Raw genomic sequence first — 25628 nt, 5'->3', positions numbered from 1 at the left:
TTCTATGACACCCGGAACCTCAGTGGCTACAGTTAGCCGCTTGGCATTTGAACACCGGATCATGACCCAGGAAGAGCGATTTCTATGATCCAGGCCTCTCAAAGGCCGGTGACCAATCGCATCTATGACTCCACATGGAGGAATTTTTGCCATTGATGTGGAAGGCGGCAACTGGATCTCTCGGACTTGACAATTCCACATATTTTAGAATACTTACTCGAGGGCCTTGATATGGGCTTAGCGCCTAACACTATCTGTAGGCAAGTAGCGGCACTATCAACCTTACTTACTTGTGCCAATTCGGTCCCTTTGGCCCAGCATCCTAGGATACGCGCCTTTCTCAAGGGCGCTACCAATACAAAACCACCCATGGTACATAGGTACCCCTCTTGGGAATTACCTTGGGTCCTATGGGCTCTTGCCAGACCGCCGTTTGACCTTATCACAACTTGTGCTCTACGGTCCTTGTCCCACAAGGTCGCCTTCCTGATCGCTACCACATCATCTGAGCTTGCGGCACTGTCGGTCAGGGACGACCTCTGTACCTTCCACCGGGACCGGGTGGTCCTTCGATTGGACCCCACATTCGTGCCCAAGCTCAACTCCCTTTTTCATAGGGCCCAGGAGATTGTTTTGCCAGATTTTTGTCCTAATCCTTCCCATGACTTGGAGCAGCAGTGGCACACACTGGATGTCTGCAGGGCACTACGCTGATACATCAAGTGAATGGCGTCCTTTTGCAAGTCTGAGGCCCTCTTCGTTTCCTTCCACCCTTCCTCTCTGGGACAGAAGGTGTCTGTCTCCACTATAGGCAGGTGGATCAGGGCTTGCATTGCGGAGGCGTACCAGTCTTTTTCCCTGCCAGCTCCAAGTCTTATCACGGCTCATTCTACTCACAGCACTGCGACCTCTGGAACATGGGCCACTCAGGCATCCATCGAGGAGATTTGCAGGCCTGTGACATCTTCTTCGCCCTCCCCGTTTGTTCCTCATTACAAAATTGACCGCTTTGCTTCCACGGATGCCTCCTTTAGTCGGAGGGTCCTTCAGCAGGTGGTTTCTGGGGACGTGGATCTGGCCTTGTCTGTTTCCCTCCCATTGGGACAGTGAGGCTTTGGTATGTCCTATTGGTGGATTCTCCATCTCCTGTGCTGGAGAAGGGGCTTTGTCTTACCTGAACGCCTTTTCTCAGCACAGAGATGGAGAATCCACTCCCACCCTTAGGGTCAGTTAGGCCAGGGTTAGGAGTCTGAGAGCCAACACTTTGGACTGTCGTCAGCTGCTTTCGCCCTTGTCAAGACTGGGTTCTCCTAGCAACAGGGGGCGTGGCAAGTTTGGCTGACTTGGTCTCAAGAGCAGGAAGACAGAGCAAACCCATTGGTGGATTCTCCATCTCCGTGCTGAGAAAAAGGAGTTCAGGTAAGACAACGCCCCTTTCCTGAGAGTAACTAAGGAGAGAAGGGACAGTTTTGCTAAACACAACTCTGTATGGGAAAAAGGAGCTTTTGGCTAAACAGTTCTATTAATTAAACTAATCTTGCATTTGATGTGTGTTTCAGCTGTATAACATTTTTAAACATTTTTATAAAATGAGACATTTAGAGCATAGAAGTATGCAGCAAAGTGGTAATCATTAATAAGTCTTAAGATGCAATACCTCAGACTCTAAGAAAGTTTTAATACTTCCTTGAGGATAATGACTGTGAATTTCCATATTTAATGTGAAAAGGAAACAATTCACTGTTTCTAAAAGTTGATGGAAGCAAATAGTTGAATATTAAAATTGGAACGGATGGTTGTACCCTAAGATTTCTTTTTATTGTACGCGTTGTATTCCATGGCAGTATTCAATTGATTTTGGTAAAGTCTGTATCCATGGTTTGACTAAAAAGTAGCCAAAGAGCTTTTCAACTGTGCAACTTGTACTAAGGATTCTTCTTATACGTTATCTTAAAGTGAATGTAAAATTCAAGCCTGATGTTTAGTTAGAATTTATTGGCTGAGATTTGTATTCTTAAAATTGATTAAAAATAATGCGTGGATAAAACTGTTATTAAAACTGACAAAAGGTAATTAATATATATAAAAAGTACACATAGCCTTTAACTTATAATGACAATTGGGACTGGAATTTTCATTGCTTAGCAGTGTAGTCATAAAGTGTGATTGCATTGCTTAACAACAGCAATCCTTGCATTCCCTGTTATCATTAACTAAATCTCACAGTTATTATGTGAGGCAGCTTTCTGCTGATTTCCTACTACCAAGGTTAGTCCCAGGCTGGCAGGTAGAAAGTGCCTGCTGTTAGATGGGGAAGAGAACAAAGAGGTCTGGAGGGTGTACAAAGGTATGGCTCAGGTCAGGAAAGGTTACAGTGGCTGATGAAAGCGTGAGCACAGAAAGGCTGCAGTAGGGTGCACAGATGAGGAAAACTTAACCCAATGACTTGCACGCTTTCTTTCCAGATTCCCCATTAACTTTCTGGGGAAGCCATGAGGGAAAGTTGCAAATGGTGATCATGTGATTGTAGAACATTGAAATCATTCATTAGTGAACTGGATGTGAAGGTCCCAGATATCAATCACATGACTGCAGGAAGTGCTGGGACATCTGGAACTTCAAAAGCCACTCATAACCACCATTTGTTCAGGACCATCATAACTTTGAAGAGTTGCTGAATGAATGGTTGTAGGTTGTCAACATTCCTAGGTAGTCAACACAGGAAATATGTCCAGATGAATTGATTATATTGTGTCGTAAAGCTACATTAATAGAATCTTGCAAATTGGGAAGTACAAAAATCTCCCAGTCTCTTTGAGTAGTGAGGATCTCTTCTGAGCCTCTTGCTCTACATTCCTGCTGCGGGCTATGTCCTCTCTTATCTGACTGTTTTCTAGGTCAGGGCTTTTCAACCTTTTCACCCATTGTACCACTTTTAGGATAAGGCAATATCCGAGTACCACCAGTTGCCCAACAAGGTGTCAAAAACTTGATGACTCCCCCCAAAAAAGGAAAAAATGATAAAGTACAGGTAGTCCTCGACTTACAACAATTCACTTAGTGACTGTTCGAAGTTACAACAGCACTGAAAAAAGTGACTTATAACCATTTTTCACACTTATGACTGTTGCAGCATCCCCAGGGTCATGTGATCACCTTTTGCAACTTTTTGACAAATGAAATCAATGGCCAGGGGGGCATGGCCAGCTCATCACTCAGGTTGCAGGGTACCTGTGGGGGGGGCGGGCTGGGATGTGGGGGAATCCGTGGATCTCTGGTGGAGGAGGTGGGACAGGCATAGAAGCCTTCCTTCCCTCCCTCTCTCCCTCCCATTGTCCCTTCCTTCCTTCCTTCCTTCCTTCCTTCCTCCCTCCCTCCCTCCCTCCCTCTTTGTCTCTTCCTCCTTCCCTCCCTCCCTTCCATTGTCCCTCCCTCATTGTCCTTTCCTTCCTTCCTTCTCTCTTTGTCCCTTCCTTCCCTCCCTCCCTTCCTTCTTTCTTTCTTTCCTTTCTTCCTTCCCTCCCTCTTTGTCTCTTCCTCCTTCCCTCCCTCCCTTCCATTGTCCCTCCATCCCTCATTGTCCCTTCCTTCCTTCCCTCCTTCCCTCCCTTCCATTGTTCTTTCCTTCCCTCCCTCTTTGTCTCTTCCTCCTTCCCTCCCTCCCTTCCATTGTCCCTTCCTTCCTTCCTTCCTTCCTTCCTTCCTTCCTTCCTTCCTTCCTTCCTTCCTTCCTTCCTTCCTTCCTTCCTTCCTTCCTTCCCTCCCTCATTGTCCCTTCCTTCCTTCCCTCCTTCCCTCCCTCCCTTCCATTGTTCCTTCCTTCCTTCCTTCCCTCTCATTGTCCCTTACTTCCCTCCCCCTTTGTCCCTTCCTTTCTCCCCCAGGAAGGGACAAGGGGAGGGGGACAGGCTACCTGCATGGCTGGTGGCTGTGCTGCCGGTGGCTGTGCTGCCGGTGGCCATGGCAATATGCCAAACCTGCCTGTGCACACGCAGAGGCAGAGGAGAGCTCTGCCCAGCTCACTTGCTCGTGGTTCGCTGGAAAACATGCCGCTTGCTAATTTAGAAGTGCCAGGATCAGCGCTGGGCTACAGCTGATTCGCGCTTTTGCTAAATTAGCAAGTGGCATGTTTTCCAGCAAAGCGCGAGCAAATGAGCTGGGCAGGAGCCCAGGAGAGCAGCTACAGCTGATCTACGCTTCTGGACTGCTCTGCAGAAGCGCGGATCAGCTGTAGCTACGCGCCCCGATCCTGGGCTCTTGCCCAGCTCACTTGCTTGCGCGAGCGAGAGGGTAGGGGTGCGGAATTGGCGTTTCTGAGCACATGCCGATTCGCGCCCCTTCATTCTTCTGAATGAAGAATTTTAGGGTGTGTTGAAAGTGAGACAGACTTAGAGCTGTACTAAGACCATAGATGTAAGGAGAGTGGAAGGGAGACGAATTCAGGGTGGAGCAGAAAACACGGGGGGAAGGCATTAGGAAATAAGCACCAAGGTATATGGTGCCTTGCAAGGGATTCCTGAGTGTTCCGCAATTGTTTTTCATTGTCCTCTGCACGAGAAAAACTTTTACAGCATAAATCTGAAACCAGGTGTTCCTTTGAGGTGGCGCAGGAGATCCTTGGGAGAGGCGAGGACAAGCTTGGCGTTTCCTCTCTCCCAATCCCCTTCCTCTTCTTCACCCCCTTCCCCATCCCGCCTGCGATCTTAGCTCGCGGCTCCGTGGCTTTTCTTTGTCTAGCCTAGCCAAGCTTTCTTCCGCCCGCCCTGTTCCTCGGAGCTCCGATGAGGTATGGCAGAAACACGTGAAGGCGAGAAGTAAAAAACAAAACAAACACGGAGTTCCAGCCAGCAGAGGCTTGGCAGCCCAGCTGCTGAGAAACAGGAGAGCACAAAGCCGAGGAAAAGAAGGTGGCGGTTTCCTCCCAAAGGGGGCTCCTTTTCTTTACCCCTTCCCCTGGGTTTGTGTGGGAGTTTCTTGTCTCCGACGCTGACAGGTACTCCTTCGAGCCCGCCGTGAGCTTTCTCGCCCCCTTTGCTTCTCCCCCCGCTTTCGTGAGGATTGTGGTGCCCTTGGGAAGCTGATCATGCTTTGAACCTTAGGAGAGGAGAAGGAGTCCCTTCCTCCGTCACTCCCTCTCTCCCTGTCAAGCCCCCGCGGGCTCGACGTGAACGGGCAGGGGGAGGGGTCGAGGACAACGTGTGGGGCGGCAAAGGAGACCAGCGGCCGGCGCCGTTCTACCTGGCAGTGTGGGTGTTGGCTCCGTGGGCTTCTGGACCAACAGCTAAGTGGCTCCGACTTCTGGCCGCCGAACAGCTGAGTCCTCTGGGAGGCAACTTGAGGGCCCGGAGGGGTATCGCAAGCTCACAGGGGGGGAAGGAAAAGAAGATGGAAGAGAAGTGAGGCCACAACAGAGAGAGAGAGAGAGAGAGAAGTGGGAAAAGAAGGAGGGGCAGTTGTGATGTTGGCGCTCAGGGCCACGACGCGAGCGGTTTCAAACCCCTTCCTACCGAGGGAGTGGACGGCTCTGTCTCCTATCAGGCTAGTGCTTGTTGTGAAGTAAGAAGAGAGAGGGGAAGGGTGATACGGATCCCGCGGACCTGCGTGCACGAGAAGAAGTCAATCCGGTTGCTGCACAATGAGTCCCTGGAGAGGGCGGGGCCTTGCTCTGTGCCTGCGCTCTTCACGCGCCCCCTGCAGGGCACATTTGGTAGGGTTCGTGGAGGTTGCCGCCAAACAGCATGTTTTCCACAAACAAGTGAATTGGGAAGGAGGGCAGTGGGGGAGGGGAGGAAGGTGACGCCGTGGGGGAAGGGAGGTGATGCCGCGTACCACCAGCCAGGTGGTCGCGTACCCCCGGTTGAAAAGCCCTGCTCTAGGCAGCATCTCTAGCCACTTCTCCCAGGGTCTTTCCCACATACCATTAATAGGTTGAGGACTACTTATAGTAAAATAAATAAAACCATTATCCCAACTAAGTATTATTTGAGTATTTTATGGAGCAACATTTTAGTGATTACTTTGAATATGTTTTCTTCCTAGCATTTTCTCACAAGTACAAGGTCTTTTGTTGAATCAATCTAGTGTTGATCCATTGGTTGTGAGAGGAATTGATCAATTAGCTTGTTGTTTGAGCGTGCCATATGGGCTGAGAGTGATTAACTGGCCCAAAGTCACCGAGCCGGCTTTCATGCCTAAAGCGGGACTAGGAAGTCAGTCTCCTGGTTTCTGGCCTGGTGCCTTAACCACCAGACCAAACTGGCTTTCTCTGCGATTACTTTAAAATTGATTGTGTTTATTCATTATGATAATTTGATCATCAGGACTGCATAATTTTATAAGATCCTTATTAAGTGACTTTTCATTTAAAGATGTTAGGATTCTGTAAATAGTAAGTGCTGATGATGTGAAGCTATTACTTGTCCTATAGTCTAATCTAATATTTTATGTATTTATTTGTTGCCCACTTTTATTATTTTTACAAATAACTCAAGGCAACAAACATCCAAAACACCTTCTATTTTCCCAACAACAATAACCCTGTGAGGTGAGTTAGGTTGAGAGTCATCCAGTTGGCTTTTTTGCCTAAGGTGACATTAGAACGCATGTCCTGTAGTTTTCCAGGCTGTTGCCTTAACCACCGCTAGACCAAAGTGACTCTATTTATTTTTATTTAATACAATTTTGAGGTTACCTAACTCCAAATAATCTGGGCATCTTACATTTAGAAAAAGTAAGAATTAAAAAGAAAAGAAACAGACCATAAGCATCCAAAAATTTCCTGGTAGTTTTTTGGAAGAAAGATTATGGTTATGGGCTTTCTTCGTATGAATTATGCATTTGCTAATGAAGAATTAGAAACTCTACTACATACGTTACTATTGATACATGTTATAGAGATGAAAGATTTATTTACCATTTAACTTCTTTTCTGGAAAGTTAATTGAAATACCATTTTCCTATTTATGGCTATAATATTACATAACTACAATACTTGCAAAGCTTTTATTTCAGGTTAGTAACTATTTCAGTTGTTTTTGTAAACAACGTAGTTGCTTTTGCTCTGTTAAATGGTACATGTTATTTTAATTTAGTTTCAATCTTTTAAGTGTACTAATCACAAAATATATATTCTTACTGGACTGTTGGATTTCTGCGTTTACTTTCCATTTGTTGCATGGAATAAATTGTTTGGTTTTAAAATGTATTTTTATTTAATATTACGATCTGGTGGTACTGAGCAGCACCAGTGAAAGAGATTGGCCTGCCGACTGCCTACTTTAAAGGCCAAAGAGTCCTTGCTGTTTCGGATAAGAAGTTAAAGCAGTGAAAAGGACAAAGGAGGCTAATTAGTTTCTCCAAGTATATGCTCTTCTGAATGGCATGAGAAATGATAAAAACACATAGAACTCTTCTAAGCAGAAATGCTGAAAAAAAATAGAAAACATTTCAGGCTGATCATTAGGTAAGATTTTCAGAATATGTTGAAATTGAAAATAACCAAATTCAGGTGGAAGTACTCATTTTCTGAAGTGTCAGACTCAATATGGCTAAAAAAAGAGAAATGGTTATAGAATAAGGTTACTTCTATTAATAAGTTGGATAATGGAGAAATTTAATGTGCAGCTGTTACCTTGTCTTGATATACTTATGATCACAATGAAATTTTATCTACTGCCTGTTCTTTTGCCGCCCAGTTGAAAAATATTTAGATATTCAAAATAAACGTTCTATAAACAAAAGAAATTACAGGCATGAGATAAGCAGAAAAATATATGTACATCTAATTTAGATCAATACCATTCATTATACTTCTCTTTTTGTACCCTTCTGTCCCTGCAGCTCATTCTTTCTTCCTCTACATCCAAATAATGATTCATACATTGTCTTTTGTTTCTTTAAAGTTTTAGAATCTCAACTCTGTTCAACTAAAACTTTCCCTATCTTCACTTTCCTTTTAACCCCTTTACTCTTCCTTCAAATATTTATTTGTGATTCTGTTCTGTCCACTTCAGTCTTCTTCCATACTGTCTCTCATTGTTATATTCAGTCCACTCATTTATCATCCATCGTCCATTCACTGTTAATCCTATCTTTTCTTTCTTTATCATACACTACTCTTAAACCATTCCCATTTCCTATAGTCAGCTTTTCTATTTTTCCTGACATAACTAACCCATTTATAAGAAAATAGGTGGAAGGAGTCTTACATTTATTAATATATTTACACTTGGTAAAGGAGGATAAAAAAGGGAAAGAGTTGGTCCTTTCCTGCATAATTTTTTATAAAAATTATCTTTTTCAGACTTATAGATTTATAATTACTTCTTTGCTATGTTTCTGTATGATTTGACATATGCATAAATGATGTATTTGGAATAGTCTTTATTCTAAGCAAATATTAATCGGTTACCATTATCAATTATTACTGCAACTCCACATGAGCCAGTCACTTTGATAATTTCTTACCTTCTTCTCCATCCGTTTTTATGCTTCTGTGTAAGCTGCCAAGAGTTGTTTTGATAATAGTAACATAGAAAGATGTTTAATAAATAAATAACAGCAGACTACCTTCATTCAGAATTATTAGATCCTTCCTCTCTGTGTTTCAGAGATAGATAATATATTTTTTGAATTTTTAAATTTCATTTGATAATTTATTTGCTCTACCATTTCCCCTCTTACATTCTAAATTTCAGTCTTTCATAGATGAGATTATTAACCTCTTTTGCCTATCATGAACTATTTCTAGGATAGAATTACCAGATCTATCATCTAGAATTGTTAAGTAAATTCATTAGAAAGTCTTTTTGATAGTATATTCAAACTTACTTCAGCTTCCAATAGACAATTGTAACCCCTACTTTATTCTTCTTTAAATTGTATCTCTAATCTGATTTCCAATAGAAGACACACTCTCTCATATGCATAGCTAATAATAAATATTTTCATATTTAAGTTGCAAGCTTAGTCACTAGAATAAGTGTTTTTTTTGTTAGATTAAGCTGTATCTAGAGCCAAAAAGTATAATAAAAGAAATATATATTTTCTTATTACAGGATCAGCAAGTCTTGCTGTTGTTTAACCACAATAGTTAGAATATGGTTGGTTATATTACCGACATGTTATTAAACATCAGGACTATTAATTTAGACTTCCCAAGTTTTGGTTTTTGTAAGTTTCTTGAAAAATCACATTGTTTTATACAGTACACTTTCCCCCCCTTTATAACTCATAGAAGCTATGAGAAGACAGTATATGGCTATTTTCATCTTTTGGTCAGTAGGTTTGGATTACATGAATGCTTACTACAGATTACTACATTAGAACCATAAATATTTATTAATATTGTTTCCTTATATTAAACGATCTTGTCTCTATTATATAAATCAACATTTTTACGGATCCTACTTCTTTACATTGAGTGATTTTGTCTTTGTTATATAAGCTGAGATGTCCAAACATAATTATTAGCAATTTAACAGCTATAGAACGTACATGTGAAGAAATTGTAGAATCATATGCATAATTATATTAATTTATTTTAATAGGTCCCTTACCTTAATCAACCATGGCTCAGAGAGATGTTGATAAATACCTGTATGTGGATAGAAATCTCATCAACAATCCTCTTGCTCAAGCTGATTGGGCTGCCAAGAAACTAGTATGGGTACCATCAGAGAAGAATGGATTTGAGCCTGCTAGCTTGAAGGAAGAAGTAGGAGATGAAGCTATTGTGGAGCTTGCTGAGAATGGGAAGAAAGTGAGAGTCAACAAAGATGATATCCAAAAGATGAACCCACCCAAGTTCTCTAAAGTGGAAGACATGGCTGAACTGACCTGCTTGAATGAGGCCTCAGTGTTACATAATCTAAAAGAGCGATACTACTCAGGGCTAATCTATGTAAGTAATACTTTTGCCTGAGATATTATCTAATTTTTATCAGAGTTATAATGGGATAACACAGTTGTAATTGATGTTTTAAAAAACATTTTGTGGCAGAAGCATTTTGGAAAATATTTTGGAAATTATTACATTTGATCCTAAAATAAATTCTATCTTGCAGGCATTTCCTGTATTTAAAACTTTGATGGTAGTGATTGTTTATATCAAGGTAGAAAAAGTTTCTTTTTGCATAATCAAACTCAGCTGCACAGAAAGCTTTCAGGATATGTCTTCTCTGAAATCTACTTTGATTTAACCAGCTTATTCAATGCAGAACACGAAGAATTTCAGAACAAATCAGCTATTCTAGTTATACTTAATTTCAGGCCTCCAACATAGGTTGCATAGAACAGATTTTGAGTAGGTGACTTGGCATTTGCTCATAATAGTAATAGTTCTCATGAGATTGCTGCTATGGAAACAAGAATATATAATTGTTTATATTAGAATTGGCATGAATATAATGCTAAAAATATATTTCTTCTTCCATCATCTCACAGATTAGAATTATAGAGTCATAAGGCTGGAAGAAACCTTGGAGATCTTCTAGTTCAACCCCTTACACTAGACCAGGGGTAGGATGCTGGCTCAGGAATTCTGGGAGTTGAAGTCCACGAGTCATAAGAGAGCTAAAGTTGCCTACCCCTGCCCTAGACCCTTATATCATTCTGGACAAATGTTTGTCCAATCTTTTCTTGAAAACCTTCAATGATGGAGCACCCACAACTCTGGGAAACAAACTGTTGTATTTATTAATCATTCTTATTGTCAGGAAATTTCTCCCATTTCCAGATTAATTTCTCCTCATTAGTGAAGAATGACTTTGAATAATAGTTTTTTGGGGGGGGGGTTGAAAAGGAGTTTTCTAGGAATTATTCTCTAGACTGGAGAAAATGATAATGACCTGCAGAAGGTGGCCTGAAGCAATGGCATGGGAAATTAATGTGTTGAAGAGAGTGATTGTGCTTCCAGCAAAAGAAACTTGTCTGGTGACTGATGTACAGTTTAGAGGATTCCTTGCTATTGAATGAGGTTACATTGATTCACATACCATCTTACTTCATACCAATTATGGAATGTTCTTTTTTGAGAGTTATTCTAAAACCCTAAATGAAGCCCTGGTTCATAAATACCATTTCCCCCCAAATAGTTCCATAGTAATCAGTTTAAAAAAAAAACTTAAATATTAAAGCATTTTAGATACACGTAGATTTTTATGTGCTATTTTATGTGATTTTAATTGTAACATAATGTAGTGAGTAGTTTAGTACATTATTCAGATAAAAGATCTTTGGTGCTCTCTGAGCTTGGTTGCTTTCTTGCAGACATTTCATTACCCAACTAAGTGACATTATCATTGCTAGTCCAGGGCCAATCACTAGCACTGATGATGCTACCTAGTTTGGGTAATGAAATGTCTGCAAGAAAACAACCAAGCTCAGAGAGCACCAAGGGATACCCCCCTCCATTTCAACCCTGAGCTACAAATATTTATTGATTACTCAAATACTGCAGATTTTTTAAAAAGTATAATTACTTGCAGAACAAATTGAATTATGCTGGTCACTTGGAGTTGCTTAGCCTTACTTTGAAAAAGGATCCTTCTCTGCTTGGATTGCATTAACCCCAGTCCAGAAAAACCCCAGTCCAGGTAGACTCTCAGTTCTCATATTCAAAAAAGGAAAAAAAATGGACCCAGGAAATTACAGACCTATCAGCCTGACCTCGATACCTGGGAAGATTCTGGAAAAGATAATCAAACAACGAATCAGCGAACACCTAGAGGTAAACAAAGTCATTACTAAAAGCCAACACAGGTTTGTCAAAAACAGATCATGCCAGACAAATCTTATTGCATTCTTTAACCAAGTGACAAAATTAATGGATCAGAGGAATGCTGTGGATATAATTTACTTGGACTTCAGTAAGGCATTTGATAAAGTAGATCACAACCTACTACTTGATAAGATAGAAAAATGTGGGTTAGACAGCAGCACCACCAGATGGATCCATAGCTGGCTGACCGGCCGTACTCAGCGTGTAGTCCTCAATGGAACTGCATCTACATGGAGGGAAGTTTGTAGTGGGGTGCCCCAGGGCTCTGTTCTGGGCCCAGTGCTCTTCAACATCTTCATCAACGATTTGGACGAGGGGATAGATGGGGAACTCATCAAATTTGCAGATGACACCAAGCTGACAGGAATAGCCAACACTCCAGAAGACAGGCTTAGGATACAGGAGGATCTGGACAGACTTGAACACTGGGCGCTATCTAACAAATGAAATTCAGTAGTGAAAAAAGTAAGGTTTTACATTTAGGCAAGAAAAAACAAATGTACAGGTATAGTATAGGGGGTAATTTGCTCAATAGTAGTAACTGTGAGAGGGACCTCGGAGTCCTAGTGGACAATCACTTAAATATGAGCCAGCAGTGTTCTGCAGCTGCTAAAAAGGCCAACACAGTGCTGGGCTGCATGAACAGAGGGATAGAATCAAGATCACGTGAAGTGTTAATACCACTTTACAATGCCTTGGTAAGGCCACACTTGGAATACTGCATCCAGTTTTGTTCACTACGATGTAAAAAAGATGTTGAGACTCTAGAAAGAGTACAGAGAAGAGCAACAAAGATGATTAGGCCAAAGCATATAAGGAAAGGCTGCTGGAATTGGGTATGTTTAGTTTAATGAAGAGAAGGATGAGGGGGGACATGATAGCAATATTCCAATATCTCAGGGGCTGCCACAAAGAAGAGGGAGTCAAGCTATTTTCCAAGGTGCCTGAAGGCAGGACAAGAAGCAACGGATGGAAACTAATCAAGGAGAGAAGCAACCTAGAACTAAGGAGAAACTTCCTGACAGTTAGAACAATTAACCAGTGGAACAACCTGCCTCCAGAAGTGGTGAATGCTCTAACACTGGAAGTTTTTAAGAAGAGACTGGACTGCCATTTGTCTGAAATGGTATAGGGTTTCCTGCCTGAGCAGAGGGTTGGATTAGATGACCTCCAAAGTCCCTTCCAACTTTATTATTATTATTATTATTATTATTATTATTATTATTATTATTATTATTATTATTATTATTATTTATCTGCTAAAGGCTGGCTGCTGTTCTAATTTAAACAGATCTTCACTTATTTATCACTATTTTTATTTTATTTAACCTGTTTATTATTTAATCTGTGAGTGAAAATTTGGATCAGCTATTACAGCGAGTAAGGAAGATGACCTTGATGGAGATATGCACTAGTAATTGCCTAGGCAAAAGGGGCTAAAGCAGTTTTTAAAGCCCAGAACAAAAGTCCAACATTTGAAGGCAGCTCAGGCACATGATCCCAGATCCCAGAGGGATACCTATATACCCAATATCTATTTTATTTATCAAAGAAAAACAGTGATTCTGATTGGTCTGTGACATCAAAATATAAGTATCTACTGGCAACTTCTCTATTTATATGTAAATTGATTTTATAAACGACTTATAATTAGTTCAATAGAGTTTAATAGTGTAGGAATAGCCAAGTCTCCCATAGGAGGAAGTATGGATTAATGTAATGCTCTGAGTTCAGAATCAAAATAGATCTTATTGGTGCATGTCTTCTAATCTTTCTGTGCAACTGAACTTGACTCTCTGTTTTGTGAAAATAATTGTTACCCATATTCTTTACTGATACTATTTTATTCTCAAATTTGAGTCTGTGATCTATTCAACAAATCAAAGTTTTATCCAGCTGTGGAATTTGGATGAGTCCTTGTAGTAAAAACTCCCTTACACAGCATACTGTATTCAAGGCTGCAGAAGGGAAAGGGTTATATTGATAAATTAATTTTTTTGTGTATGGATCACAGAAGAATACCTGACTTACTGATAAGTTGTTTGGCAGCTAATGAACCAAAAGAGGCGCTGGAGCTGATGGCGGTAGTGATGCCTGGAGGTGTTGAAGGAGTTTGGCAACCTCTTTTGGGCTGGCAGTGTTGAATTTATTTCAGGCTACTTGGTGAGCTACATGTTGTGCAGGCCTGATTTATACAAATGTAGAGGAAAGAACGTGTATTCTTTTTTTTTTTATAAACGATATATACTTTGCATGTAAAATACATGTACTCCTTGAGTTAACACCACAGCTGAGCTCAAAATTTATGTTGCTAAGTGAAACATTGGTTAATTGAGTTTGCCCCATTTTACGAATTTTCTTGCCACACTTGTTAAGTGAATCACTGCAGTTGTTAAGTTAGTAAGATGGTTGTTAAGTGAATCTGAATTTCCCATTGACTTTGCTTGTCAAAAGGTACAAAAGAACTCTGCAACAGTCATAAATATGAACCAGTTGCCAAGCATCTTAATTTTTATCATGTGACCATGTGGGATGCTGCAATGGTAGTAAGTGTGAAAAATGGTCATAAGTCACTTTTTTCAGTGCCATTGTAGCTTTGATCGGTCACTAAATTAACTGTTGTAAGTCGAGGACTACCTGTAGAGGCCTGTTTTTTTCACTGACTTTAACATAGATCATCTGGCCATAGTTAAGCCAGATAATGCACACTTAAATCAACAAAGTTTGTTCTGAGTCTTGCTGTTCTTTTTCTAGCACAATACAGTGACAGTCCTGATTACTGAATCTTTATGTAAAACAAGTATTAAATATTTCACATTCTTATCAGTAGTATTCTAACAACTTTAATTTAAATCTGCTAGCTAATACCCAATAAATACTAAGATTATTTGAAATAAGTGTGTGGCCATGTAGGGCACGTTGTAGAGACCATATATTCTGGATAGCTATCAGGAATTCATGTGAAACTGCATTCAACTTGTAATGACTTCTGGTTATTACATATAATGCCCTTCATAATATAGAGCTGGTTATCTAAAGCATTGGTTCTCAACATGTGCCATATTTTGAGGAGGCATCCAAACTGAACTTCCAGGCATATGATCAATGTCTAATAATCTTCACTTCTCATTTTCAGATGAATAAATACTTTGTCTTTATATGATACAGTTATAGATGTATAAACAGTGCAAATGATAAATCATCTTTTTTTTCCAGATCATAGCAACTGAGGAGGGGGGGGGTATCATGGAGGTAAATAGGCTCAAATGGGAGTTATGAGCAAAAAAAGATTGAGCACCCTTGGTCCAGAGCAGAGGTAGGGAACAATGGCCCCTTTATGACTTGTGGACTTCAACTCCCAGAATTCCACAAGTCATAAAAGGGCCATCATTCCCCACCCTTGATCTAAAAATCATCTCTCTTCTGTGGCTTTTGCCCAGCTTGTACAATCAGGCAGAGCCAAACATGCTCCAGGCCACATCCATCAAGCAGCGCCACCTAATGGAACTAAGAAGTGTGCATTCTCGGGAACACTGTCTCCACTAAAATAAGTGTGGCCCCATGTTTTAAAAAAAAGACTTGAAAAACTGGGTCTTTCTGCAAGATTTATGTTACAGGGGGTGGCAGGCCTTGTGTGTTTGTTTTCTGTTGTTTCTTTTCTTTTCTTCTTTTCTTTTCTTTTATGATTATGTTTATTGTATAACATCCAGAGTAGTAGAATTGGGCAACCTTATAAGTGTGCAAATAAATTATTAAATAAATGTTTATGCAATTCATTTTGTAGACCTACTCAGGCCTGTTCTGTGTTGTCATAAATCCCTACAAGAATTTGCCAATTTACTCAGAAGAGATTGTGGAAATGTACAAAGGCAAAAAAAGGCATGAGATGCCCCCACATATCTATGCTATCACAGATACAGCCTACAGGAGTATGATGCAAGGTAATGTACCTTAAAATAAAAATATTTGTGGACATGAACCATTTTATGCTTAGTTAACTAAGTAATTTGCTCAGAGATTTAGATTATAAAATGTCAATAAATGTGTGGAAATAGCATATTGTAGCTTCTGCTATAAGCTATAGTTCTTTATTTTGATCAAACGTCTGGTCTCTGGAAAGTAGCATTCTTCTTTTCCTTTGAATTTACTTAAACCACGGGGAAATTTCATGCAGTGCCCACTGGTATGGGAGGAATCTGTGTTGAAATGCCAGCAACTCTGCAAAAACTCAGGGCATTGAGGATTAGCTTTTGTGCTCTAGATTCCATTCAGAATCTGACAAGCAGGAAATCTTTCATGGTTTTCAGCATGCTTTTATTTTTTATTTTTTAAAAAAGAGGCAAATGACTGACACATTGTCAGCAAGAGATGCTTTTATTTCCCTCAGTTAATAGGGCAGAAAAAGTTGACTGTTAAATGGTCAGCACGTTGGAGTAAAATGTTCTGCTAGAGAATAAAGTTTTGCATGTTAAATACATTGATTTAATTCAGTATTGTAGTTTACGGCTTCTTAATTGGCAGACACTGTAGTAGAATCTGAGACCCCTTGGTTTATTTGTATATTTGATTTACTTGCCACCCCTGTCCCTCAGTTAAAACCAAAGTTACAGCCTTTTCAGAAACTGTTTCCATAATTTGGGTGACTCTGAAATGAAGAAACTTCCTGCCTCAGAGCCAGACTGTAACAGGCAGGGGTGGGGCATAAAATTGTGTGCAGCAAGGTTGCATTCTTCAGTGGCTGTGTCTCAATTCTGACTTTGCTGAACTGTTGGTATTACCAGAAGTTGCAGCAATAATTTGTCTAAGGATTTTTTAAAAATAATTTTTCATTTTATAACTGTCAAAATCCATTACTTTTGTGTTTTTTCACTGATGTTTTTCTTTAGAGTACATATAAAGAAGAAATTATTCTTTGTGCTTCTTTTAAAATGGGTCAATTTTCAGGATAGATGTCCAGAACAAGTTATTTGCATATTGAAAATCATAGTTTTTTCCCTTTAAATTGTGTATTATAAAATAATACATCATTAAAAATTATTGTAAATTTCTGTACAATTAGTATGAGTGCATTATGACAATATAAATTTAAAAGAAAATATAAATCACAACAGCTCTTTTGCTTTAAGTTTATGTAGAATAATGCATCTATTTTCTGAAAGTAGTACACTAAACATCCTTTAGCTGTTACTCTGTGTATCTTGGCCATCTAAAATAAGATTTTACAAATGTTGCTGTGTGGAACTCTGACTTGAGAAATTGATGGGGTTTTGTGAAAGACCTAGGAGCAAACAGAAACAAAAAAGTTCACTCGAATGTAGCCAATTTTCTATCATTACAACATCGCCTGTTCTGCAGGAATTCAAACTTTTTTTTTTAACTAACAGGTTCTGTAGCCTGATTTTTTTTTTTTAAAAAAAACCCTGATCTAAACTCATGTCTGCCACAACTGTATTTGCACTGATAATGACTGCCCTATTCCCCACCCCCAAACCAGTAGGTGTGGATGTATTTATTTGACTCCAGTTCTTTCTAGGATTTTACAAAAGAGAATAGGAAAATTGCATACATCTGGGGTGTGTGTTTGTGCGTGTGTCTGATATTTATTATTCTGCTTTGGGAACTTAAAGTAAAATTCTATCCATCCAATTTTTTTTGCTTTATATTTAAAATAGAAGTTTTTTTTAAAAAAAATCTTGAAGTATCTTAGCACATTGTGTGTGTCCAGACAATAAGACATACAATAAGAAAAAAAAACTTTTATAGTTTTAAATCTATTTTGTCTTGGTGCTCTTGAAGACTAAACTATAGATGCCCTTTCAACAGGCATGAAATGCATTTTAGTTGTCATAGGTCTTCATGATTAACAGCTGTGTTCTTTGTCTAAAGAAACCACAAAATATAACAGAGCTGTGACACATTCAAACAGGAATGATAGTGGCTTTTTAAAATAATTTATTTCATGTGAGTACAACTTTAGAACAATTTTAATGGGAAACTGAATGAGCTTCTCTGTTAAAAATGATTTAGTTTGGTCTTTTTCCAAATTATCTGTTCATAGTTAGCATAGTATGCTTCAGTTTAGTGACATCCAGAAATACTGAGATTATACTCTGTAAAATTTATAAAAAGAGATCTAAAAAGTTTCATGTTATTAATGAGGTCTCCTGACATGAACAAACACTATTACTTAGTGCTTGCCTGATTTACAGGGAACTGCTTATAGGTTAATACTAATTTTGAAATGATATGCATTAGTTGGGTAAACCTTTGCAAGCCCCACTATAAATTATACTATTTGTTAACCATAGCAACATTCTCAAGTATAGACAAATCAGTTAAAATAGTCCTTGGAGCGTTATCCTTCACATCTCCTTTATCTCTGCTTATTTTACCATCCCCATCAAAATCACCCCATATAAAAAATATCAGAGAAGTAACAATTGCCTTACTATTTCATTTCTCTTTTTCAAAATTGTTAAAGGAAATACTCCAGAAAGTTTTTGGCTTCCTCTATTTTGATCCTATGATGGCTCACCCTTTCATTGCCTACAGGAATTCCACATGATAGACATAGACAATTTTGTAGATATTTGTGTGTCTGTCTGTGTATGCCTACAGAAGGGTTTAGTAGTGAGAATATCAGTGCTGATGAATCAGCCATAAGCAAAGAATCAAAACTTTTGCCCTGTTTGTTGTTCCACTTCCTCTTGGCTGAAGAGATGATGTCACCATTCTCTGAATGCTATATTCTCCTTTTATGGAGCTAAACACACTCAACTCAGAGTTGCTCATGCAGAGGAAGTGGGTGATAAGGATGTTTGTTAATGTGCTTGTGAAGCATCTAACTGCTTCACAGTAGCTTTCATTCCCCACCTCCATTCTTCCTTTAAGTTTAAATAAGCTCTGTTGGGGGTTTAACTGAAAACATTTATAATGTGAGAGTGACTCAGTCACATATATTTAAAACGATAGCAATGAAACTGTTGGATTTTTATGATGCATGACTTTTACAGTACTTCAACTGTTCATTCAACTGTTGGGACTCCACCAGTAAAACTGTAATTAAGCTTGCATGATGAAGTAATTTGTACAGTTGTTCCTTAATTATCCATTTAATAAGATGGACTTTGGCAAGTGCGTCTATAAGTCTCTCTGTAGCCTAGAATAAGATGACTTGTGTGCTTTGTTTTTTTATAATATATTTTATTAATTTTTTAACCTGGTCACCTTAATATTTGGTAAACAGTGTGTTGTCTGGGTTTACATTTAAAAAACATTTGGTAACAATTGGTTTCTATTATCTATAATCCACATAATAGCTTTACTTGATTTCCTCTTCTTCCCATAATGTTCTCTTTTACCAATCTTAAGTTAATACAATTTTTATTGTTTCTATAGATAACAATTGGATAAATTTTTTTTCTAATATTTCCACAAATAATAATCACATCAATATAATATTTCTTTTTTATCTAGTCATTCTGGTTGTCTCATCATAGATTCCATTTACAGTTCTTGTTTTTCCCACAATATTCAAGACATTCTTACTGGTTAAGATTTTCTCAAAGTTAATTACATTTAGATATTTGATTCTATTTTTTCTCATGTAACCCATCCCATAACTTTTACTTTACTTAAGGAATAAATAAGACTAAAAAAAGAAAAAAAGGACAAGAGTAAAGAGGGATAAAAAGATAGTATACTACTGAAAGTCCATGTTTCCCCTACGCTAATACATATTTATTTCCAAAAATTTTCCATTCTTTTTTACCATAATTAAGAATATATTTAATCTTTAAATATTCCATTTAATAAATCTAGTCATCTGGTCTTATTCAAAACATTTTTTATTAATCCATTGTAATTTTCTTAAAATCAATCACATTTAAATATCTAAAATATATCCTTATATATAAGACATTCTCTCTTATATTACTCATATCAAGAAATAAGATAAGAGAAGAAAGAGACAGTACTATGTTATTTGAGGGACTCCTTCCTCTTAAAGTAAAAATCACATCCAAAATCTTTCTATTACTTTAACCATATTCAAACAGGTGTTTCTTTTTTAAATATTCTCTCTGATAAGTCCCATCATCTATTTTTTTAATTTTCACTTTGTCCTTCTTCTTTTGCCCAATATCTTTAATCAGTGTATTCTGCTGAATCAAAGAGTCTTTCCATATTCTTGTAGGTGTCACTGTAGATATAAAAAATAAATCAAGTACAATATCTTTGTAAGAGGCATTTGCTCTTTCATGTTTGTTGAAAATCTTTTTCTTTCTTTTTCTCTCTGTATCTCTTACCATTTTTTGTCTCTCTAGTTCTAGTGGTGTTCCTGACGTCTCTGCAATCTGTTTTGGCCAGTCTTTTTTCTTATCCTCAAATTTGTCTTGTGGTCATAAAGTATAAGTTGCCTTTTCCAAAACCAATATTTCTTGTAATTTTTTTTCACTTGGGTTAAATCATACTTCTTTGAGTCTTTATCCTCTAATTTGTGTTCAGTTATCTGTTTTATCTGCTTCTTCTCTATTGTTATTTTCTGGGATTTTTTTTTGTTGTTGTTGTAAAGTTACATTGGAGATGAATTGGTTTAAAGACCACAAGATAAATTTGAGGATAAGAAAAAAGTCATTGTTGTTTGAATTAGTTGCAGCATCTCATACGTCTCCTCTTCAAAGGTATTTATTTTTTCTTGATAAGTTTTTTCTGTAAGTCTCTGATTTTCCATAGTGGAAACTGAGGTTTTCTTTTCTCTGCAAATAGCTTTAGAGTCATAGTTTAGTAGATATGTATAATCCAAAAAGGTTTCCTGAAGTTTATATAATCCTCTCTTTGTCTGCAACCCAAATTGTTTTCTTTTTTTGTCACAGTTGTTCTCTACTGTTATAGCTTTGAAGGTCACAAGCACAGATTAGTTTTTTCCAGATTTTGCTGAGTCCTGTATAAAAGCCATAGCTGCCATAGTCTTTATTCACCACTAGATGTCAGCACCAGTTTATTAGTTTATTTTTCAAATTATCAAAATAGAAAATTGCCTTTAAAATGAGGATCTTAACCATTCAACAATTCCAAACTTATCCAACTTTAGGTTTTATATTCATTTCATTTCATTTCTGTATGTTTTGGTCCTCCATAAAAGGTTTAATTCGCAGCTTCTGTTAGTAAAAGGGTGGGGCAAAAATCCCCCTCCTTCACATTCGGAGGTTTTTTGCTTCTTGGGAATTTTTTTTTCCAGGAAAGTTAATAAGTAGGATAGAGAAAATTGATGATCTTATGCAGAGTCAAACGCGCTGTTTACAATAAGCTTAAAATAATGCTTTTTGACTTCAGTTGCTTGAAGCTTGGGCTGTACTCTGAAGTTAGGCTAGCCTTTGTCCTCTTGGTCTCTGGAAGGCTTTCCTGGACCAATCGGGTCGACCGCCATCTCTCCGTGGTCTGCGGGACTTCCTTTCTTTGCCACCTCTTCGAGGCGGCTTCTGAGCCATTTAGGGTCCCCTAACAGGAAGAAATTCAGCCAAAGGGCACAGACCCCCCAAATCCCTTGGCTGCTGTGCCACTGCGCAAGACCGGAAGTCTTTGACTTTGATAACCTGTATTACTCCTTTAATTTCTGTAAGCTAGAAAGTAGTCATGTTACTTAATACTGGGAAGGGAATTAGTAGATTTAAAGGTATTAGGTATTAGTTTGTGTGCTGAAATATGAAATTTCTTTTACAGCCAGAGTAATGTGTCCTTTATTTCAAAAACAGTCACAAGATGTCATTGCTCCCTAGTAAAGCTGTTGTAGATTCAGTTCAGTTAATTCTGTAAATATTCTTGTTGTAATGATTTGGATATACATTTTTCTCCTTCTTCTCCACAAAAATACAGCAATCCCCACCCTCACCCCCAAAATCCCTCATAATCCAAACTCAAAAAGTTTTGCAGTGTCCTGGTCTTATTCCAAATGCAGAGAAGGAACAGACCCTGTTGCCTTATCAGTTAGCCAAACTATTTGGGTGTCTCTGATGCTGGCATCCTGTAGACAAAATAGCCCCTGGATTAAAAAGGAATGTATATTCTGGAATGTTTAGTAACTGGCTAAGATCATTATATGCCGACTGTGTGAGTATGCACTTCTGTTGTAAAGATGGGGGAGGAAAAAGCATCTTTTAATACCGAACAGGAAATAAGAAACCACACCACACTTGTCAATTGTCAGTATGCAAAAGAATCCCAGCTATCCTAATGATGTATGCTCAACAAGGGCTGAGTAAATTCTTTTTCCTGGATTCCAAAAAGGATGTTTCCTTTTATGGTAATGTCTGCATTCAGCCATGTGATCTGCCCATACATGCAGGTACATTCCTTAGAGTGTATGGAGCAAGCAAATAATAAACCTTAAGAAGATAAGAGCGGAGGGTATGGGGTGAAGAATGAATTGCTGGAGGAATTTGCTCATACTTGGAAGACATGTGGATTTCTCTGACTGGTCTCTAAGTAGTCTGTGATATGAAAAAATGAAAATTGTAATTTCCCCTCAATCAATAGCTAATTAGTCAGCTGGTGAGCCATTGTTTCTTCTTTGTGCTGAAATAAAAAAAAACAATTTTGTTCACGTAGTATATCACTTCCTATAGATAGAACAATTGTATGTATGTGGGCTGTTACAATATATTTTCAGTAGACATTGCTGAAGATATTGGTGTACAGTAGAACTATAAAATTACTTTTCATTTTACCTCTACTATAGAAGCAGGATTTAATTGTAATGTTGAAAAAAGTCATATTTAAGCTCCTGCAGCTTGAAAAAAATAACAGAGAACAGTTTCCTAGAAATTTTTCTGAAACAGCTTGTGTAATATAGGTTCACATAAGTTTCTGTGCTACTAAATACAGATGAATTATTACTAGATGGTCTGATTTTCCATTTAAATATCCAGTTGTAGAAAATCCTTCTATTTGATCTATAGAAAAATAAATATGAGCTATATAGAAGAATTTTGTACAGAATGAATAAGATAAATTTTACATAAAGAGTTCTATAGATATGATCTATAGAATCTATATCTTATCATGTATGTGAGATAGATCATAGAGACCCTGTTTCAATTTTTAACATCCTTGACAACTCTTAGGTTTGATATTCAATATCGAACAAGCTGTGTATATACTTTAAGGTTAATTTGCACATGCAAATTTGTGAGTTGCTAAATTACAAATTATGAAACTCGTTTAGCAATTAAAATAAAATAATATTTTGCTGGATTTAACAAATGTGTAAACATTTTTGAATTTGGAAACTGATCAGGAATGAGCCTAGTTAATATTTTTTCTATATTATTTTATTGTTTTTAAGAAGCCTGGTTAATGTTTTGATGGGAGAACATCTGAATGAAAAAAAAGGAGAACTATAGGCTAAAGTGTGTATTCAAAAAACATCTTGAAGAAAGCAATGACACCTCACAATTTATGGTCCTTCAGAACTGAGCTCAATTTAAATTGTGCTTAGTCTGGCTAGGTGACAGCACCTGGCTTACTTTGGCTGATCCTAAGCTAAGCAAGGTTAAGGCTGATTAATGTTTGCTGAAAGGTGATCAGTAAACAGTATGCCAAAGTTAGAGGGAAACACACATGTGCACACATGTAAAGAAGGCAGTTGTTTGTTGCTGTGAAGTAAGATTACATAGATGTGTTGAGAGTCAAACTTGATTTGGAGTCTTTACTTTTTATTTTGCTATAAAAAGTTCAGCCAAATTATCTTAAGAGCTCTGGATTGAAGCTTGGTTTTATGATTGGTACAGATAGTCCTCAATTTAAGACTGGCTGCCCAGCGAACATTTCAACTTATAATGGACAATGCAGAAAGATACTTAACGACTCAGTTCCAAAGTTCTGATGGCTGTCCTTGGTAACATGACAGTATTTCAGGCTGTTGGAAACTCACCCGCATTTATGGCTGTTTGTAGCATCCTGTGCCACATAAGTGCAATTTACCTTTTTTGCTGAAAATGGTATTTGCTTTTGGTTTTCTACAAAAGTGTCCCATAGCGAACAATGAGTTCACTTAGCAACCGTGGTGTTTGCTTAATGACCACTGCAAAAAAGATTGCAAAATCAGGTCTGGTCACATAATGACCTGCTTTATGACATATCACAATTTATGACTGCAATGGGCAGTCTCCATTACAGTCATAATTCAAGGACTACCTGTATTGCATGATGCCATATGAAGTTTAGTTGTGAGAGAGATGCAAAACCACAAAAGGTGACAGGGCTTGTGCTCGTTCCCACCAGTACCAGGACTTCTATAGAGAATGCAGTACTGAAGGTGGCAAATGAATATTACAACATAATATGATTCTATAATCCATTCAGTCTTGTTTCACCTCTAAATTCCATCAAGATAAAATATAAAAACTTAAGTTGTAGACTTTGAGGGGACATATATGAACAAGGTCAACTTTTGTGTGTGTGTAGAAATAAGCGCAAAAAGGGAGATTTCATTTCAGTCACTGCTTTCCTTTTTTTTCATTTCAGATCGAGAGGACCAGTCCATTCTCTGCACGTAAGTATTTAAGTAATTGACTGTTTAAAATGGAGAAAAACGATTAAAGCATAGTTGACCAGCAGAAGCATTTACTAAAAAAACTTAACATCTTTGTATTAACCTAATATTTCAAAAGGTATGTATGCATGGAGTCATATATCTGTTTATGTTCAATGAAAATAAAGACAGATAAAGTTCAGGAGAGGATGTTTAATAGCAACAGCAATAGCACTTAGACTTATATACCACTTCACAATGCTTTGCAGCCCTCTCTAAGTGATTTACAGAGTCAGCATATTGCCCCCCAAAATCTGGGTCCTCATTTTACCGACCTCAGAAGGATGGAAGGCTGAGTCATCTTTGAGCTGGTGAGAAGCAAACTGCTGGCTGTCGGCAGTCAACAGAATTAGCCTGCAGTACTGCATTCTAACCACTGCGCCACCACGTTTTTTCATTGGTAAAAGCATTCATTTCTTTAAAAATGGAACCAAAATTTTGTTTCCGATGTTCATATTAGCAAAATATTCAAGCAGCTTTCTCCAAAAGCCTTGGCTGAAAATTGTTATCCATCACATTAGATACTAGATTGGGAAAAACTAGTCTTATTTTTAAAAACCAGACCTGTTGTGTTTGAGGGGGAGCTTTAATGTATGCAATATATTTTGACTACTATTCTCTCTCTCTCTCTCTCTCTCTCTCTTCTTTCTTTCTTTCTTTCTTTCTTTCTTTCTTTCTTTCTTTCTTTCTTTCTTTCTTTCTTTCTTTCTTTCTTTCTTTTCTTCTTTCTTTCTTTCTTTCTTTCTTTCTTTCTTTCTTTCTTTCTTTCTTTCTTTCTTTCTTTCTTTCTTTCTTTCTTTCTTTCTTTCTTTCTTTCTTTCTTTCTTTTCTTTCTTTCTTTCTTTCTTTCTTTCTTTCTTTCTTTCTTTCTTTCTTTCTTTCTTTCTTTCTTTCTTTCTTTCTTTCTTTCTTTCTTTCTTTCTTTCTTTCTTTCTTTCTTTCTTTCTTTCTTCCAGAGGTGAATCAGGAGCTGGTAAGACCGAAAATACTAAAAAGGTCATTCAGTATTTGGCTCATGTTGCTTCATCACATAAGACCAAAAAAGATCAAGTAAGTTCTATTATCCAGTTAATATATTGCTCACTTACTTGAAATTGAAAACATAATTTGACTTCTTTACGTGAGATACTTTTACACAATTTGATCCTTTATTACCAATTTGAGTGTTCATTGATTCATTGTGATGTTCCTTATCTGAATTTGCAATATATGTAAATTATTCCAAGCCTGAAAGAATTAGACAGGATAATTATCTATAGA

General features: G+C 37.9%; 1 protein-coding gene across 6 annotated transcripts in view; it reads left to right on the top strand.

The window, feature by feature from the left end:
* The window catches only part of MYH9 (myosin heavy chain 9), a 103958-nt gene that overhangs the window by 35103 nt on the left and 43227 nt on the right, over positions 1-25628 (top strand). For all 6 annotated transcript variants that reach the window (XM_039353094.1, XM_039353092.1, XM_039353089.1 and 3 more), the window contains exons 2-5: positions 9549-9901; positions 15564-15720; positions 24302-24329; positions 25325-25418. In XM_039353094.1, coding sequence (XP_039209028.1) covers positions 9569-9901; positions 15564-15720; positions 24302-24329; positions 25325-25418 — 612 coding nt within the window. In that variant the 5' untranslated portion in view covers positions 9549-9568. The remainder of the gene's footprint in view (positions 1-9548; positions 9902-15563; positions 15721-24301; positions 24330-25324; positions 25419-25628) is intronic.

Source organism: Crotalus tigris, unplaced genomic scaffold (genome assembly GCF_016545835.1).
Source record: "Crotalus tigris isolate CLP2741 ecotype Arizona unplaced genomic scaffold, ASM1654583v1 scf7180000018491.14276545383:2951260, whole genome shotgun sequence".
NCBI classification, from domain to species: Eukaryota; Metazoa; Chordata; class Lepidosauria; order Squamata; family Viperidae; genus Crotalus; species Crotalus tigris.
Note: the sequence above shows the minus strand (reverse complement) of the source record. Positions and strands in the feature narration are given on the sequence as shown.